The 17,521-nt window shown below is 39.3% G+C and overlaps 1 protein-coding gene across 2 annotated transcripts; it reads left to right on the forward strand.

The window, feature by feature from the left end:
• The first annotated feature begins 716 nt into the window (after positions 1 to 716).
• On the forward strand, positions 717 to 17,131 carry LOC127977606 (zinc finger and BTB domain-containing protein 38). 2 transcript variants are annotated; one of them, XM_052582573.1, is made up of 3 exons: positions 717 to 1,012; positions 1,418 to 1,565; positions 12,730 to 17,131. In XM_052582573.1, exons 2-3 carry the CDS (start codon positions 1,446 to 1,448, stop codon positions 16,423 to 16,425), a joined length of 3,816 nt encoding a protein of 1,271 aa, XP_052438533.1. In that variant the 5' UTR covers positions 717 to 1,012; positions 1,418 to 1,445; the 3' UTR covers positions 16,426 to 17,131. The 2 variants fall into 2 exon arrangements, with proteins under 2 accessions (XP_052438533.1, XP_052438534.1); XM_052582574.1 differs by lacking the exons at positions 717 to 1,012; positions 1,418 to 1,565 and adding an exon at positions 5,854 to 6,516.
• The last annotated feature ends 390 nt before the right edge of the window (positions 17,132 to 17,521 follow it).

Consider the following 17,521-nt stretch of genomic DNA (forward strand, 5'->3'; position numbering starts at 1 on the left):
ATATTTTTCAGACTTCCAGAATCAACAGTTCTTGAATTTCACTGGATATGACGACGGCAAAGTGTTTCACCAGTGTTTAGTAACTAACTTGCATAATTCTTTTTATTTTATGATCTAATTGCTAGAGAGGTGCTTTCTCCCTAAATCCAGAAGCATGATTTGCAAATTTATTTACATTTCTAAGTCAAAACTAAATGATATTACACAGTAGGATTTGAAAAAATGAAAATTTAAGAGAGTTAAAAGAATAATTAGGGAGAATCAATAAATTATGAATATTTAACTGCCATTGTGTAAATAATATGTAATTATGTAATCCATAAAAAGTCATCTGATTATGAACATTTTAAAATGTATTATACTCTAATTACAAATACTTAATTTATGGAATCTGGTTACATTATCCAGATTACATGAAATCAGTTACTACCAGCACTGTCAATAATATGCATTTAGAAATTAGGTACCGTTTACTTTGTGTGTCTTTGCGTGTTTTTTTCTGAATTTCCTCTTAATGCCAACTCATTTCTATATAGTAATAGTGATACTTGCCTTAGCAAACACCCACAATAGAATTAAATTATTCATCTGTGACCCAGAGCTTGCAACCGTTTCAAAACCGTTTGAGAAAGCCCAGCTTTCCCACTTTTCCTTTCCATTGCTTCTCCCTCCCTTTTCAAACCCCTCCCTCCCATCTCTCTCTTTCGCTAGAGCAACTAGATGACGCAGCAGCGACAGAGGCCTGTGGAACGATTGCTGGGCTGAGAGAATAACAGAGAGGTGCTGCTTTGGCCGGCCTTGACACTCAAACACACACACACAAACACACACATACAAAAGGAAGTACTGCTGAGAGAGAGCAGCTGATCTGGCCCTGGAGGAGAAACTGTGCTGCAGAGTCTCTATCCTTCGCTGTCCTCTCTACAATGGCAGATCTAACTGATCTCACCCTGGGCCAGACTGTTTACATCTACAGCTGCTCAAATATGGAAGAGGAGGAGGAATAGATCAGGTATAGATCAGCCCCGCTAACTCGAAACTCTTTTCGCTCTCTTACTCACTCTACTAACACACAGAGAGATTGTGAGCTGTTGTCCATTAATGCTGACTAAAAAGTGTTCCGCTGTGGGACTAGCGAGAAGATCGAGTGGCCGTGAGCGAAACGAGTGCGTTTGTGTTTGTAAGCTTGTTTTAAGTATCCATCCACAGACAGTCATTTGAGTGCGTTTCTCTTGATTACGTTCCAATAAAGGCGGGCCTTCCTGTAATAATGACATAATAACATTGTAAAAAGCATAAAACTAAATGTTACCTGCACTATAACCTAGGCATTTATATAATTGTGGAACTTTTAAATGGTCACACAGCATGAAATATTTTAAAATAGTCAAAAAATCATGCATACTACAAATTGCAGGACTGGATCACGTACTGAGTTCTTCTGCATGATGGCCACCAGGGGGCACATCAATGTAGTTCCTCGCACAGATGAACATTTAATCGCCCCGACAGGGACCAGAGGAAAGACGATCTCGATTATGAGGAGCGGTATGAACAAAAATCAGGTTGGTAAAGGGATTTTAATCTTACTGCATTTTTTTAAAGAGCTCTTAGAGTAAACCTGTAGCATGCATTTATGTTTTTGCTCCTGCAAGATCATTGTGATATATGTAGGTGATATTCATGTTTGATTTTAATTTGTTTTGTCTTTCGTGTATTTACATTTGAGGCTGATAGCTCACTGCTAGAATTTGGTTTCATGATCGGCAAAGTTTCTATCTATAATTCACTAGGAAACACAGCGGCCCACATATTGACCTAGGCCTCATCTTGATCGTCAGAGCAATTTATCATAGCGTTCAGTTTGTTTTCTTTCACTTTTTTAAGTTCCACTTAAGGCCATGTTGGCCTTGAGTGGAAGATTCATGCTATGAGCTCATCTGTACCGTGGTTTACTGTAGGCCTCACTTTGACAGGCCTCTGATGTGTTAGCTTCTTTGATGCTTTCAGGGCCACAGCCCACACATATTATTGAGTGACAAAGAACAAAAGTACTTCAGCCATGCAGCACTTGTCCGCTAACAGTTCAGTGCATACTTGATATGACTGTGCTGTGGCTGGTATAGCGGAAGTCCTTGCACCCCGAGGTTATTTAGAAGCATTATGTCGCAGTACAGAAAATTCACTGCAACCATTTTTTCTGTGGGAAATCGCTTGCTACAACATAATAGTCTTCAACTTTCGTCTATATTAGGAGTTCAGGCAATACTAGCAGGAAGTGCCCTGAACTGAAATAGAAATGTTATCTATAATCTGCTCAGCCTCTCGTGTAAATATTCTTAGAATATAATAGTAAAGATGTGCTGTCTCCATGGAAGAAATGCTGCCAGCTTTGCTAAAGAAAACACTTATAACATCCTTTAATTGGTGAGTTTATATAATACACATATACCTTTTTAAAATGTATACACACAACAATAAATAAGATCACAAAAACACAGCTATAACACAAAAATAAAAGCTGAATATAGCAACAGCAGTATAATATTCCTATATTTATTAGCATGCTATTAATAGTTAATTATATATGGCTTATTCATAAAAAAGTAAAGACGATAAAAAATAAGTCTGTTTTTTCACAGGTGTTTAACCAGTATTTTTTTTTTTAATTATTTTGTGGTTAATAGTTAAAAGGTATTTCTGTAACCTTAAAGGGATAGTTCAACCAAAATTGACAATTCTGTCATTAATTACTCACCCTCGTGTCGTTCCAAACCTGTAAGACCTCTGTTCGTCTCAAGGCCTTTCCACACTAAGCAAGATGCAAAAACCAACGAATGGTGCTTTCATACCAAACGTGAAACAATTGTTACCGCCGACCAACAATGCATTTTTCCTCCGATATGAACAGTATCTGGTAAATGGATTTAAAATCATCCGCTGCTCAATATACAGCTTTAAATTAAGCTAAACAAGGTTTACCATACCATGACTGCATACAAAACAGATACAGTACATATATCATCATAATCATGTCTATTTGCTTTCATATTTCATTTCACTCAAAGAGTGAATACGCTCTGACTCATAACAGTCACGCACATGGAAGAAAACGGTGCTCTGCAGATCATATAATTTAGTGGACAATTAATATAAATGCTATTTTTGTATAAAGAAACTGTGAGAATAAATCTGTTGTCAAATACCAACGATAACAAGAACTCAGCATCCACTCTCTTCTCTTATCCGGGATACTCTTCTTCTGTGTTTGTTGACACTGGTTTTTAAAACAGCGCCACCACTCTTGCCTTTTTGTGCAAGAGCAGCTGCTCCGGTCACGTGATCCTAGCTCAAATCTTATTGGACGGCCGTGTTTTCGTTTTGCGAAACTGAAAAGATTCGTTGGACTGGTAAAAAAAAATATAAGTTCATTTTCAGTGTGCCAATGTTTGCAAGTGCGCCCATGTGGAAGCATCCTAGAAATCTTATTTTATTCCAGTACGTCATCGCATCCAATGTTCGTTTCGCTTTTTTGTGCTCGGTGTGGAAAGGCCTTTCGGAAAACAAATTAAGAAATACAAATTAAGCTTTCTGACTGTGCATAGACAGCAACTGACCTGACATGTTCAATGCTAAGAAAGCCAGGACATCGTTAAAATAGTCCATTGGACATCAGGGGTTCAATTGTAAGGCGACGTGGTACTCTTGTGAACATGTTTCGACTGACAAGGAAGAGAAGAAATCGTTGAATGAAGTTGTTATTTTTGTTTTCTTTGTGCACAAAAAGTATTAAATGAAATAAAAATAAGTGTTTTTACAGGGGGTTCCATTCTGTTTGATCAGTACATTTCCTTAACCTTTGCCTGAAGTTTTTTCTTTCTATCAGTTTTTTTCATTTTAAAGTACTTGCAGTTAGTATATTTATATAACTAGATAATATAGATTACTTTTTATATTACTTGTATATAAATACATTTACATTTATATTTACTAGTACATAAGTATCCAGTATAACAAAAAAGATCTTTGGAATGTGGTTTGATGGATGATTTGGCTTTTTATTCCTTTGAGAACCAGGCATTGTCACATTGGAACCAGCTATTAGCATTTTCTGTCCAATGAGCTACACAGGTCATTACCGTCACTGCTATTTTAACGCAAACTATATGACTTGTCCAGGCCTGAAAAATCACACATTTTCTTTCATTCCCAGTGCTTTCCCAGTTTCTAACAATTGTGGGCACATTTATATCATGAAATTTAAGACTTAATCAAGCAATTTGATATTTATAGATCTGAATATGGAAACTGTGAGGCTGTGGGCTGAATAGCTCAGTGATCGATCTAGTCTTTGGTTCTTATATCATTATCAGTGGTTCACTTATAAAACAACCTGGGAGCTGAACTCAGGCCAGACCACTACTGAATGCAGCCTTTGTTACAGCAGCTTGTCTTCATGGCACCCAGGTAATCAGCACTAGGCCCTGTTTCCAGAAATAACCGCTGGTATCTGGGCATTAGTTTGCATGCTGCACCGTGAGCTGAAGGAGACGGCCTTCTGCAAGCTTTAAAGAGACACTTTGCTGACTTTAAAAGCAGGCCTGGTACATCAGATCAAGTGCTTATTGGACGGAAAACAAAATAAATATAGTCTAAATATACTGAAATACACCCTTCTTTTTGAATATATGAAAACAGATTTAAGATATTGAGAAAAATTCAAACAAAGACAACTCTTTCACTTCTTTGCAAATCAAGTAATTTTGTTACTTTTGTTAATTTTGTTGATCTTGTGATTGTGATTCTTTGTACAGAAGATCCAATTGTATTGCTTCCATTGAAGCACAAAAGGCATTTGGGCTGTTTTCAAATCGTGCTGGAGAACAAGCTCACACTTGTTATGCTGATAATGTTATTTATAATGAAAATGTTGCATTAAATAACAAAAAGAAAATCTTTCACCAGTGGTACTTTTAGTAATAATATTACTATGCTAACAAAATATGCTAGAAAACAGACAAAAGCTTAATAGAAAAAAAAGTGATAAAAAATATCATAGGTATTCACATGATTTATGGACAGTTTTTATTTGCAGTCATCACCCTGAATAAAGACATACCCAGTTTGGGCCATGAAATATAATAACCCATGCAGATGGAATGTGAAGCAGTGCCTCCTCGTCCATTTTCTCCCGTTCCCTCCCACCCATCTCCTCCCTCTCTCATGCTCTCTGCAGAACAGACGCATCCATTTGCATCAATCAGCAGCCATGTTGAAGGTGAACCTACTGTCCTCCATCACCTCTCCACTTCCTCCTGATCTCTCGTTCTCTCTTCGATGCACTTGCGCGCTCACTCTCTGTCAGCGCTAGTATCTCAGATCAGTGTTAACCTTTCACTGAAACCTCTTTCTAGCTGTCCGCCATGTTGTCTTCCCCACTTCTTCCTGTCCCTGTCTCAAATCAACCATTTCTGCTTGCTCATGCACTCTCTCATCCTCTCTTTCTCCTCGGCTGCTCGCCCTCCTTATGTCTAATATCAGAAATGTGCGATGAAGAAGCAGACTGTGCAGTCTCTCTCTCTCTCTCTCTCTCTCGTTCTTTTTTTATCTCACACCCACCCACCCACCACTACAAAGATGCATGCATAAGGATGTCTCTGCAGCAGTAACGGTGCATCTTAGCCATACCCGCAAACGTGCATAAACACGTACTGGACCAAAGAAAAGCATGTTTTATTAGGTGGACGAGGGGCAGACGAAGAACACGGGCATGTGTGTGCTTGTGCATTTAAATTCATAAGCTTGTTTTGGAGGAGTGAGGGGGGCTCATCTGTAATAGCACCACCTGGACCGCCATTATTCTACATGATGGAAAATGTCAAAAGCTGCCTCGCGTCAGGTGCCATTTTTGTTTTGACACCAGTGGTTGTGTCTCTGCACCCATCTCGCACTGTATGCAAGCGCTTCTTCTCACGTGTTAGCACGCTGATCCATTTTCCCCACGCGCTCTCATTCCGGTTACCCTTTTGCTGTGGATAATGAAGTTGCAGTGCTTGCTAGCACACCGCATCTCTTTTCCGCTGCTAATAACACACAGACAGCAGCAGCCCGACTATTTATAAACTCCACAGTGGGCGAAAAGACCCTTGTGGCCACCTAGCGAGTGTACAGAAGGACAGAGACTTTTAGCTGGGTGCAGTGGAGCAGACTGATGCCCCCTGCCACCTCTGGACTGGGTGTCTCACGCAGGGCAATGGGACTAGGGTGAACCAAAAAGAGAGAGAGTGTGTGTGTGTGTGTGAGAGAGAGAGAGCAAGCTAGATAGACTTCTAGGAGAGACTGCAATCGCAGCAGAGAGCAGCAAGTGACGAATCTTTAAAAAAAGCTGTAACACTTTCGCCTGCAAACGAAACATCTCTTTCCAGCCATCAGTGGATCGCAGGAAAAAGGAAGGCGTGAGCGATGTTTTCCGCTCTCCATCCACTGAACCGCTTTCTCTGATTAACTGAAATAAAGGTACGTTCAGCATGCTTTTCCCCTTCAGTTTCAAACAGACACAGTCGAGCCCGGTTTTTTTTGCCGGGCAGCGCATCAAGACTCATGTGGTTTTATCTGTAAAAATGAAAGCTAATGTTTTGTTCTTTGTCTGACTGGACATTTCATACTCGTAGGCAAATGTTTCTCTTGCTTTGCACTTAATAAGGCAGGGGATTTTTATTTTTTCCACCATTTCGCTCATACGGTATGGTAAGTCATGTTGAGGGTGTGGCAGGTAGATAAAACCACAGACAACAAATACCATTTTACGCTGATATAAAATGCCATAAAACATTAAACGAAAGCTTTGACTTCAACTGAAAATAACAAATAGCACATTTAAATTTCGTGTTTTTCTTTTTTTCACGTAAAAGGGCCTTTCAGCTTCAATAAGCATTGCCATCCAGCGCTATGGGATGTGATTTTGACTGCATACTAGTCTACTAAACACACACACTTGCACACCCACACAGATAGAAGTGATCCCCAGCAATTGTCCACAGCTTCTGCTAAAGGCTACCGGGGCTTTCCAACATGGCGCGGTCTGTGAGAACGGTCCGTTTTTTCTCTGGACGGAAAACACACAACTGCCTGCTCAGTCGCCATTCATACAAATCCCAATAAGTGCTGCGCCACAGCATGTTGCCGTGACAACGGAGGCCTGTCAGACAGGGAGCAGGCGGATGTTTTCCCAGCGATTAAGAGAGGTCTGTCTCTCCCGTTTAGCGCAATCATACACAAACAGCACAGATTGAGATAGATCTTCAGCAGCATCATAGAAAAAGATCTGGCAGGCTGTTTAATGCTCAGTAAAGGTACAGGCTGAACTATAACGCTGTGTCATAAGCTTTTTGATCAGCAGAGGCAGGAATATGATAGATATGTACTTTGCGGTTTGGTTGTTTCCTTTCTCGTTATGAGCAACACATAATGCATCAGGGTGACCACAGAACAGCCTGAGGAAATGTTCTTTTAAACCAGTTTATCTGTTCAGAAACTGAGCGCTGAGCAGACAAGGCTTTGCTTGTCAGTCATTTTAATATTAATAATTAATAATGTTCTCAAAATTAAGACTCTAAAATCTATAAACGAAAGTCTGAACAAGATCAACCTCTACTGTCTAATAGAACACTACAGGCGGCCATTTTACTTTGTTCCAAGATGCTTTTGTCGTGGTTTCAAAATGGCTGCTGTGTTGAAAGAAAACGACCTCTCAGAGACACGCAACCTTCACCTTATCGCCTGATTATCATACAAAACTGAAAAAAACTAATCTGCACATTAAGCTAAATACGTACATGAACACGGTCAATTTACTGCAAATGCTCCACGATAACAAAGCGCAACTTTCTACAAATGATTGGTATATTCCCCTTGGACCATCCACTGGATTGATGCAAGGTTAAAGTGACCAACATCTGAGCATGCATCTAAAAAGCAATTGTGCATATTTGACAATTAAAAACGTTTTTCGACACCCTATTTTTTTTATTTTAGGAGCCAAACAAGGGGCCCTGAACTTGCCTAAAGATTACATTACAGTGACTCATTTGAATAATAATGTGGACATTCCATTACCATCGCAAAGAAAAAGAGCAGAACAGAAAAGAAATCAGTGCAAATGAGAGACAAAGGGGAAAACTGCATTCGCTTTGAGAATTTTTCTGCCCTCCATTTAGTATTTGTTATTCTTTGATGGTGCATTAGCCATGAGCACTGCTGCAGCTGACATACATCCATTTTGCACCTCATGAGGTGCACTCGAACTGGAAATAGATCCTGAGAAGCAGAAATGGGTCATCTTGCTAGGATAAATATTCAAAAGCTTTTGTGTTCCTGTACCACCAGGAAGATGTAGAATCTGACCTTTGTTCATTTCCTCATGCTAGATTAGTCCGCTAAAAAGTCAAACAAGTTTCATGCACTTCATCCCTGACAGAAGACAAATCTGAAAGCACTGTAAAAAAAAAAACAATAAACTCTGGACAAAATAAAAGAAGAACACAATGGAACATAAAAGAAGATTTTTTTTGAGAAATTACTCGTATGGTTTTTTGACCATAAAGTCAATGGGCTCCAATTTTTTTTTTTGCTCCATTATTCTTTAATTTTCAGTAGACAAAAAAAGTCATGCACTTTGGGTGAGCAAATGAGTGGAGCATCATTTTTGAGTGGAGTATCAGGAAAAGTAATTTGTTCAGGAACATAGAGATGCTCGAAGTTGAAATAACAATAAAAAGGAATAGCAATAGAAGTCTTTAGGATCTAGACTGCCAGGAGTCTTCTCATTGCAGCAGTCAGGGCCAAGTTAAGCCTAACACAACCTTACCAGTTTTATTAATATTAATTTGGTTACATGGACGAGCACTCTATGAAGGTTGAGCAATGTCAGCATGAACTTTAATATTCATGAGTTAGACCAGTCAACTTTGCTCAGGCAAGAAAACCATACTAAAGAAACATTGCTAACAGAAGCACAGCAGACTCACCAATGCAAACATGCTGAAGCTTGTGTATGATGCTTTGGATTAAAGAGTCCATCAAATGCAAAAAAATAATCATGCACACAAAAATAGCCTACATCAGTTTCATTTAGTGCCACTGCTTCCACCTGTTCCCTTGGCCTACTAGTGTTGGGTTACAGCCCATGATTGGCCATTTGTATAATGCGGCCCTGGCATTAATTATGCCTTGGTTTTGAGCAATATATTTTACTCAGTGGAAGTGCTGGTACAGGACAGCACTTTCCCAGCCATGGATTCTTGCTCACTTCATCTATTAGATAATGGGGATCATAGCATGTCTTTCAACACATCCCTTCATGCAAAGAGCAATGATGAGCAACAAGTCATCATTCCAAACATAAGTCATTACTCAGTGAACCACACTGCAATAAAAATAAATACCAAATGGAGATAAAAGTGCACAGGTCTGTGGCAAAAACTATTTGAGGCACTCTGCAGGTCCTAAATAGTCTGCTGGTAGACCAGAAGAATTGTTATTGTTATTTTGCTTACGTTGTTTGAAACGCATCACCAATTGAGATCTTGCGATCATCTTGGCATATTTATAGAATATTGACCAAGCAGCATTTAATGCAAGTTGAAGAATATTTTAATATGCCATAGAAAAAAAATATAGAAGGGTGGGGAAGATTCAATAAAACAGGAAGTCTGCTAGTTGCTATGAAATTGTCAGTACAATTCTTTAGCTAAACCACGGTTAACATTTTTTTAGGGTACTCAGAAAATAGCCATTTTACCTGACAGATCTGAATGAATTAATGTTCAGAAATTGAACAATAGTCTCTGTGACTCTGCTTTGAGCTTGTACAAAAAAAAAAAAAACAACAACAACACAGACTGTCAGATTACGGTCATATTCTTTAATTAGTCAAAAAATACTTCAATGCACTTTCTGCCTGTCAATTCTTTCATGCGTTTCTATCTCTGATTACAGTGGTCTTAATGTTATAGTGGTTTATTTGCAGGGGTAAGTCTGGTGGACATTCCAGGACTAACATCAAGCATGTTGAAAAATGTATTTTCTAAATCACTCAAAAGGAAGACGCATATTCAACGAATATAAATTCATGACTGGTTATTTCTGGCAACAGACCCTAATCAGACGATACCCACCTCATATTTTTATCCAAATATAATTTGGATGATAAAATATTTTTAATTCATATTAATTTTGATGTATTCCTGTTTTGCATGTAATGGATTAAACTATTCTAATTGTGCCAGGTGAGCAATCTCCCACAGCCCAGGTGTTAGGTCCTCAAGCAGACAAAAGGAGCATTCATGTATGGAACATCACACCCTTGCTCAGTCTAGACTCTCTTTGATGACTTTGCTAGGTCATACCAGATATAGCAATGGATGAAATTGGTTGATGAAAGGGTTATCTGACTAATACGTATATTTTTAGCATGAATTTATATAAAACATTTTGGTGCAGTAAACACTTTTGAAGGACTGCATATATAGCCCTATTCGGACGGGAATAGCTTTCTAAACTACGTTTTAGTTTCGATTCTTACCACCTGACGTCTGCGATTTTCATTTACCAATTCTGACAGGACTAAAATTTCCATGTTTATTACAGAGGTGGGAGGGTCTGATCTGTGCATCTGGGTGTCGCAGAGATCACGTGCCCTGTATGGGTGCATAGCATTCATTCAGAATGATTGCCTTAGTATTATTACACAATAAATACTAAATGGCTAGTATAGCAAAACCATGTTAATGTGTGGTTCATTTAGTTTAACTTGTTCTCTTGTTTGTTTGTTTTTTGTGTAGTAAGCTAAACTTACCGTATGTTTGATTTTCATAAAGGTACATATGTAATTAAAACATTATGTTACTGAGTGCATAAATGAACGCAAGTAATTTTACCTGATGCTGATATTACAATAGCCAGTATTAACAGTTTACGTGATCTTGCTCTTGATTTTATTGTATTTTTTTATTATTATTTCTTTACCTGTAAGCAAATATATCAAACATGCGCAGGGTAAGAGCATCTACGGTAATTCACGTTGGCCAAAACACACAAGGAAACGCGTTGTGAAATAAAATATCACCGGCAATCACAGACATTCGCATTTGGACAGGATTCGTTTTCTCAAAATCACCAAGTACGTCTGTGAAACACAGATTTCTCTAACGACCCCCTGTAAAACTAGTCATGTCCGAATAGGGCTTATGCATATTGTTGCTTTTTTTTTTTTAAAGGGGTCAGTAAGTAGATATGATTCTTTAGGGTCTTAATGAAAATTCTATATCATAACTTGGTTAAAATTTCTCAATGGCAGTGTAAAACAACACCAGTTTACTCTGTCTAAAAGAGCTCTTTTCAGAGCAAGCTGTTTTCTTGCATGCTGCTTTAAATGCAAATGAGCTCTGCTCACCCCGCCCCTCTCTTTCCAGCTGCTCTCTGAGAGATGGTAAACTTTAGCTGCATTCATTGTGGAACTTCATGAGTAGCAAATTATTATACATTAAGAAGTATAAGTATACGTTATAGGTTACACAGACAGGCATCTGAGATTGGCTCGGTTTGAGAAAGGGTAAATTATTTAATGAGATTAAAAAATAAAAACAACACTGGGTGGATCTTTATCATTGTATGGTGGTTGTGTACACACACTGCCAACACACCTTTAAGTTCAAACAGCTTGTAAAAGTGCATGTTGCATCCGATGACCCCTTTAAGTGCTTTTCTTTGTTTTTCTATGCAGTTGTTTCTGTTATATGCTCTACTTTGTGCATGTATCTGTGTGTGCTTACCTTGTACAAAGTATGCTTCTGTAATCTTGAAATAAATAAGTGAGAGCTTTTAAGGGAGCTCAGGTCAAGGTATTACGATGAGGAGAAGACATGAGGGTAGTATAAAGACTGTCATGTTGGTACGCAAACATCCTTAGTAATAAATCTCTAGTGGCTTCTTCTTTACCTCATTTCCTTGCATCACAACAACATCAAATGTAAGATGAAATACGCAATATGCACCTTAACATTATCAGTATTTGTGTATAATAATTGTATATATTACACTTTGGTTGTTGTCGATGTTATGAGCTAACCACATCTGCTAAACACTGGATATTATACTAACTACACTGGCTTCATTTAATTACTGCTTTATATGCCTTGATGGTGAAACAAGTGGCTTAAGAGTTGAGTCATGCTGCCATCTAGTGGTTTAATATGATTAGATTAGTCCAATAATTGAACTTTTCTTTTCATTCTGTGGTTTAAAATGTCTGCTTACTAAACGTCTTTTTATTAATATTTAAATGTCATGTTGTGGTTTTTTTGTGATTTGTTTAACATGGTTAAATTTTTTTCCCCAAATTATTTACCTACCCTAAAGTTGTTCTAAACCTTTATGATAATCCTTTATTTTAAGGTGTCTTTGTTGCACAGGTTACATTTACTACCTATTATAATAACAATTAATTATGGATAATTACATGCATATAACCATAAACCAAACCATAATCCTAAACCTAACCTAATAGTTAATTAATATTACTCAGTACTGAAAGGTGTAATTGCACTGTAACTATAACACCTTAAAATAAAGTGTAACCCCCATCATTCTTCTGTGGAACAGAATGAAGATTCTTTTTTTGAGCTCTGCACAAATATAAAATGTCATTTTTCCTGTGTCTATCCTCTGCAGATGACTGTGGTCAACCCCAGCACTCTTGGTCTGGTGGACAGTTCTCACCCCCAAGCTGTCCTCAGTCATCTTAGTGAACAACGTTCACAAGGCCTGTTCTGTGACGTGATAATCGTCGTAGAGGATGTAAAATTCCGGGCTCACCGCAACATACTGGCTGCCACAAGTGGATATTTTCATAATGCATTCAAAACGCCCGAGGTCTACACATCCAGCCAGGTGCTGGAGCTAACAGACCTGAAATCTGAGGTCTTTGCTAGCATCCTGAACTTCATCTACAATGCCAGAGTGGAGTCAAGTAGTACAGAGGACAGCAGGTCTTTGGTGGCAGCTGGAAAGCGTTTAGGAATTCCCTTTCTAGAGAAATTGCTAGACTCTGAAAGGCAGAGTTCTGGTCTCTTGCAAGGCCAAGCCTCTGCAGGCTGCGGAAGATCAAACAGTCAGTCAAAGTTGGCAGACACATGCACACTGAAAAAAGAAACCCTCAAGCCTGAGGAGTTAGACTGCTCTAAAGGACCAAGGATCACCAATGCTTTCTCTATTACTGAGGTTGAGGCAGTAAACAACCCATTTACTACATTGGATCACCGTAACAAAGTTACTGAGGGACTTAAGGAAGGGCATCTTCCTTCTAGCTCCCAAGATACAAGCATATCACCCACAGAGAGTGAGCCTGCCAATGCCCTAACTGAGCACTCATATGCAGTGAGCCAGGGGCAAGAATCTAAAGAGGTTAACCAGGAGAATGATAACAGAACCACCATGCCTGTGGTGCCTCCAGCTGAGACTTTGGTTACCCATAGACTTGGACCTATAAAGAAGCGTCGTATACATGGTAACGGAATTCTGCCTCTCTCAAGTGAGCCAGTTGCAACTGTGCCCACTCTTACAGGCACATCTGCAGTGGAAAAGTCTACTGTTGCTCCATTATCTTCCTCCCAGCTGTCCTCAGATGCAGCACCAGAGATACATTCCAGCCTCGATCTGTTGCCACCACTTGACATTCCACCCTCTCAGGATGCAGAGCCACCCTGCCTCAGTCCTCAGAATATACCCGATGTCTCCACCTTCAGTTGCCAGCAATGCCCTGAGACCTTTAGCGACTCAGCACTTCTCACTATTCACATGCAAATACACAAGAGATTTGTCAGTCATTTGTTTTGCAAGTACTGCCATAAAAAGTTCATGCATCTGAAAAGATTGCGCAATCATGAGCAGGTCTGTGTAAAATCTCTAAAAGGCCCATCTGAGTTAGAGACAAATAATAAAGATTGTTTGAGAGTCCCAGTCTCTAAGGTTGCATCTAATGCAAATACCACACAACACTCTTTACCTCCAGCAGATCTCCATATCCCTTTAAATTTAGAACCCACATTGAGTCGTCCCCTTAAGATGTCTCAGGATCAAGTTAATGGGACCTTAAAAACAAATAGCACTTCAAGGACTTATAAATGTTCTGTATGCAAACGGGCTTATGTGACACTTTCCAGCCTAAAAAGACATGAGAATGTACACTCGTGGCATAGAGCCTATCCTTGCCATTACTGCAACAAAGTTTTTGCTTTGGCAGAATACCGCACCAAGCATGAGATCTGGCATACCGGGGAACGCCGATACCAGTGTATTTTCTGCTTGGAAACCTTCTTGACGTATTACATCCTCAAGAATCATCAGAAGACCTTTCATGGCATTGATCCACAGCTGGCTGTCAATAAAAAATCAGCAAATGGTGGATTCAAGAGTAGTGTCTACCCCGTAAAGCTTTACAGGCTTCTCCCAATGACGTTTAGAAAGAAACGTTACAAGTCATACAGTCAGACATTCTCTGAAGGGATCGAGAGCAATGATGAGTCCTACAGTGCACCTCTGGGCAGCTGTTCCCCCGACACTCTTTTTGACAGCACAGTACCGACAACTAATTCTGATGTTGTTAGTGGTCAGTCCTTATTTTCAATGCCTGTGACATTCATGGCAACTCCGAAAATGATGGCATCAGAAACGCCTCGCATCAGCTTTGACAAACCGTGTGACCAAAACATAGGATTTCCTGTGCCATCTGAGACAGACCAAACCCTGAAACACCTCTCTACCAATTTCAGGAAAAAGTCTGGATTTGATGGAAAAGGGTCACCACTCTTCAGCTACAGATTTTCAGATTCTTTAAAAGCAATACAGAAAAACACAGGGTCCTCTCTGATTACGCATGGAAGTGACAGAGATTCTCCAACAGAGAAAGACACAGAAAACAGCACAGACATACTTCCGTTCCTCAACATACCATCCGTATGCTCCTTTGAAGGGTTGAGCAAGCTGAGTGAACTGTCAGCAGCAGCACAAACCATCGAGGACATGGCTAATCAGCTGCTGCAAGCGAGACCTGGAAGCATAACAGCAGATCAAGCGCCTAGTGGAAAGACAGAAACGTACATTGCTAAGCCTGCATGTCCAGGCCCATCAATTGACAACCAAGTCCTTCCCCTCTGCCAAATAACAGTGAAAATTGGCAACGAGGCAATTGTTCGACGAAAAATAAAAGGCTCAAAGCTATTTCCAAAGAAGAGGAAAAGGAAAAGTTGGAGACAAGAGGGCATGGGTCAAAGAAGCCCTGCAGAGGAGACACTTGAAAGTCCAAGTTTGAGGGTGAGGGCCGAACTCACAACCTCAGTTACAAAAAATGAAACATATGATGACCCAAATGATCCTGAAACTGACAAACTATGGCGTCCCTATTATACGTATAAACCTAAAAAGAAGAGTAAGAAACTGAAAAGAAAACGAACAAGGATGAAGCATTTAAGATGCTACACTAGGCCCTTGTCGCCTGAAGTCAATAAAAACTTCAGAGAAACACCGTTCTGTCCAGATGAGAGGATCTCAGCAGACAGCTATGGGGTCAGGAGGGAGCCAAGGCATAGCAGCCAAAAAGAAGCTTTCCCCTGCCACAGCTGTGAGAGTTCTTTCTCTAGCCAGACCTCCCTCAGCATGCACATCATCAGCTGCCATCAGCCGCACTGCAGAATATGTGGTAAACAGTGTCCCCCTGAAGACACATCCAGCACAGCTGGGCCCACTGGAGAGGATAGTGGTGACTTTATCTGCAAGAGCTGCACTGAGGATGGCTCCTGCTTCAGCTCAGACGTGACGTCTCCTAGCCTGAGCATGGAAAAGCGTTACAGATGTTCTTACTGTCCACAGCGATTCCTTTACCTTGCCACCAAGAAAAGTCATGAGAAAAAACATCTAGAGAAGAAAGGTGAAGGACACAATTGCAGGTATTGCTCAAAGGTGTGTAAATCAGCAGTGCTGTTGAGTGTACACGAGAGCAAGCACTTCAAGGCAGAAGATGGAGAAGATTCAAACATCACACGTGAAATAACCAGTTCACTTTCTACAGGTAAAGAGCGCAAAGGACAGATCAAACCTGAGCCTTGGGAAAGCATGTATACCAACTCAGAGATAAAGCCAAAGATTGGCAAACCTATGGAATTAGAAAGTGAGGGGAATTATCCTACAATCGATAGTGTCTTCAAGAAAACATCTTTGTCATTTCCTTATGCAGCAGACAGGTATTTTAGTCCCCTTTCCCAAGAAATAAAGAGGAAGACATCCAAGAAAAAAAGCATTTTGGAACGTTCTAAAGGATCTGGATTTGAGGGGCACAGACAGGACTCTGTGATATGGGAACAACAGGATTAACCTCCCAACACAGGTACAACTAAGTAAAGTGCTGACTCTGTCCAATCTGTCAGCCAAGAATGCCTATAACCAAAGGAACTTCCCATCAGCCTACAGTTGCTCAAGTCAGAACAGCATTCTGCAAAGAGGAACCTTGTTTTCACGCCCACGACAGGAAGGAAATGCATCTCCTGCTGATGTCACATAGAATAATGACATAAGTGACAGGGCAGGCCGTACAACGTTCGAAAAATGGAGAAAAAACGCACATGAAAGTATGAGGAGGTTGGCGTAGTGACTTTGCATTTTAAGAGAACTTGTGACATGTAAATATAGAGTATTTTTGGTCGTTGAGATGAAATACTATTGGTAGTTTTCCATGTTTTTCTATGAGAAAAGAAGTGGTTTTATTTTTATATGCTTTTATTAGTCTAAGTCAAGTGGATCTTCCCTATTCCATTGCTCATTGTGTTGTACTCTATGCATCAAGTAAACTGGAGGACTAGCAGCACCTTACAGTAAAGATAACCGCGAGTGATTGTACTTTTATTGTAACATAACACCATTACCACTATCTGTTTGTTGCACAAAAATGCATTAATAACTCTGCTGATTATACTGATAAATGCTATAAATGATTTTCCAGAATATACCAAATGTTTTAGCTTTCATTTATAAAATTACATAATTTTGTGAAATACAACAAATCGTGAAATAAAAAAAATACAATAACAAAAATAACTCATAACACAAGTCATGTTATTAGGTCTATTACAATATTTTGTTAAAATTGTTGTAATATGTGACCCTGGACCACAAAACCAGTCTTAAGTCTCTAGGGTATACTTGTAGCAATAGCCAAAAATACATTGTATGGGTCAAAATTATAGATTTTTCTTTTATGCCAAACATCATTAGGACATTAAGAAAATGCCATGTTCCATGAAGATATTTTGTCAATTCCCTACTTTAAATATATTGAAATGTAGTTTTTGATTGGTAATATGCATTGCTATGAACTTCAAGTGTACAACTTTAAAAGTAATTTCCTCAATACTTAGATTTTTTTTGCAACCTCAGATTCCAGATATTTAAATAATTTTATCCCGGCCAAATA

The sequence above is a fragment of the Carassius gibelio genome, chromosome B18, assembly GCF_023724105.1.
Source record: "Carassius gibelio isolate Cgi1373 ecotype wild population from Czech Republic chromosome B18, carGib1.2-hapl.c, whole genome shotgun sequence".
Classification (NCBI taxonomy): domain Eukaryota; kingdom Metazoa; phylum Chordata; class Actinopteri; order Cypriniformes; family Cyprinidae; genus Carassius; species Carassius gibelio.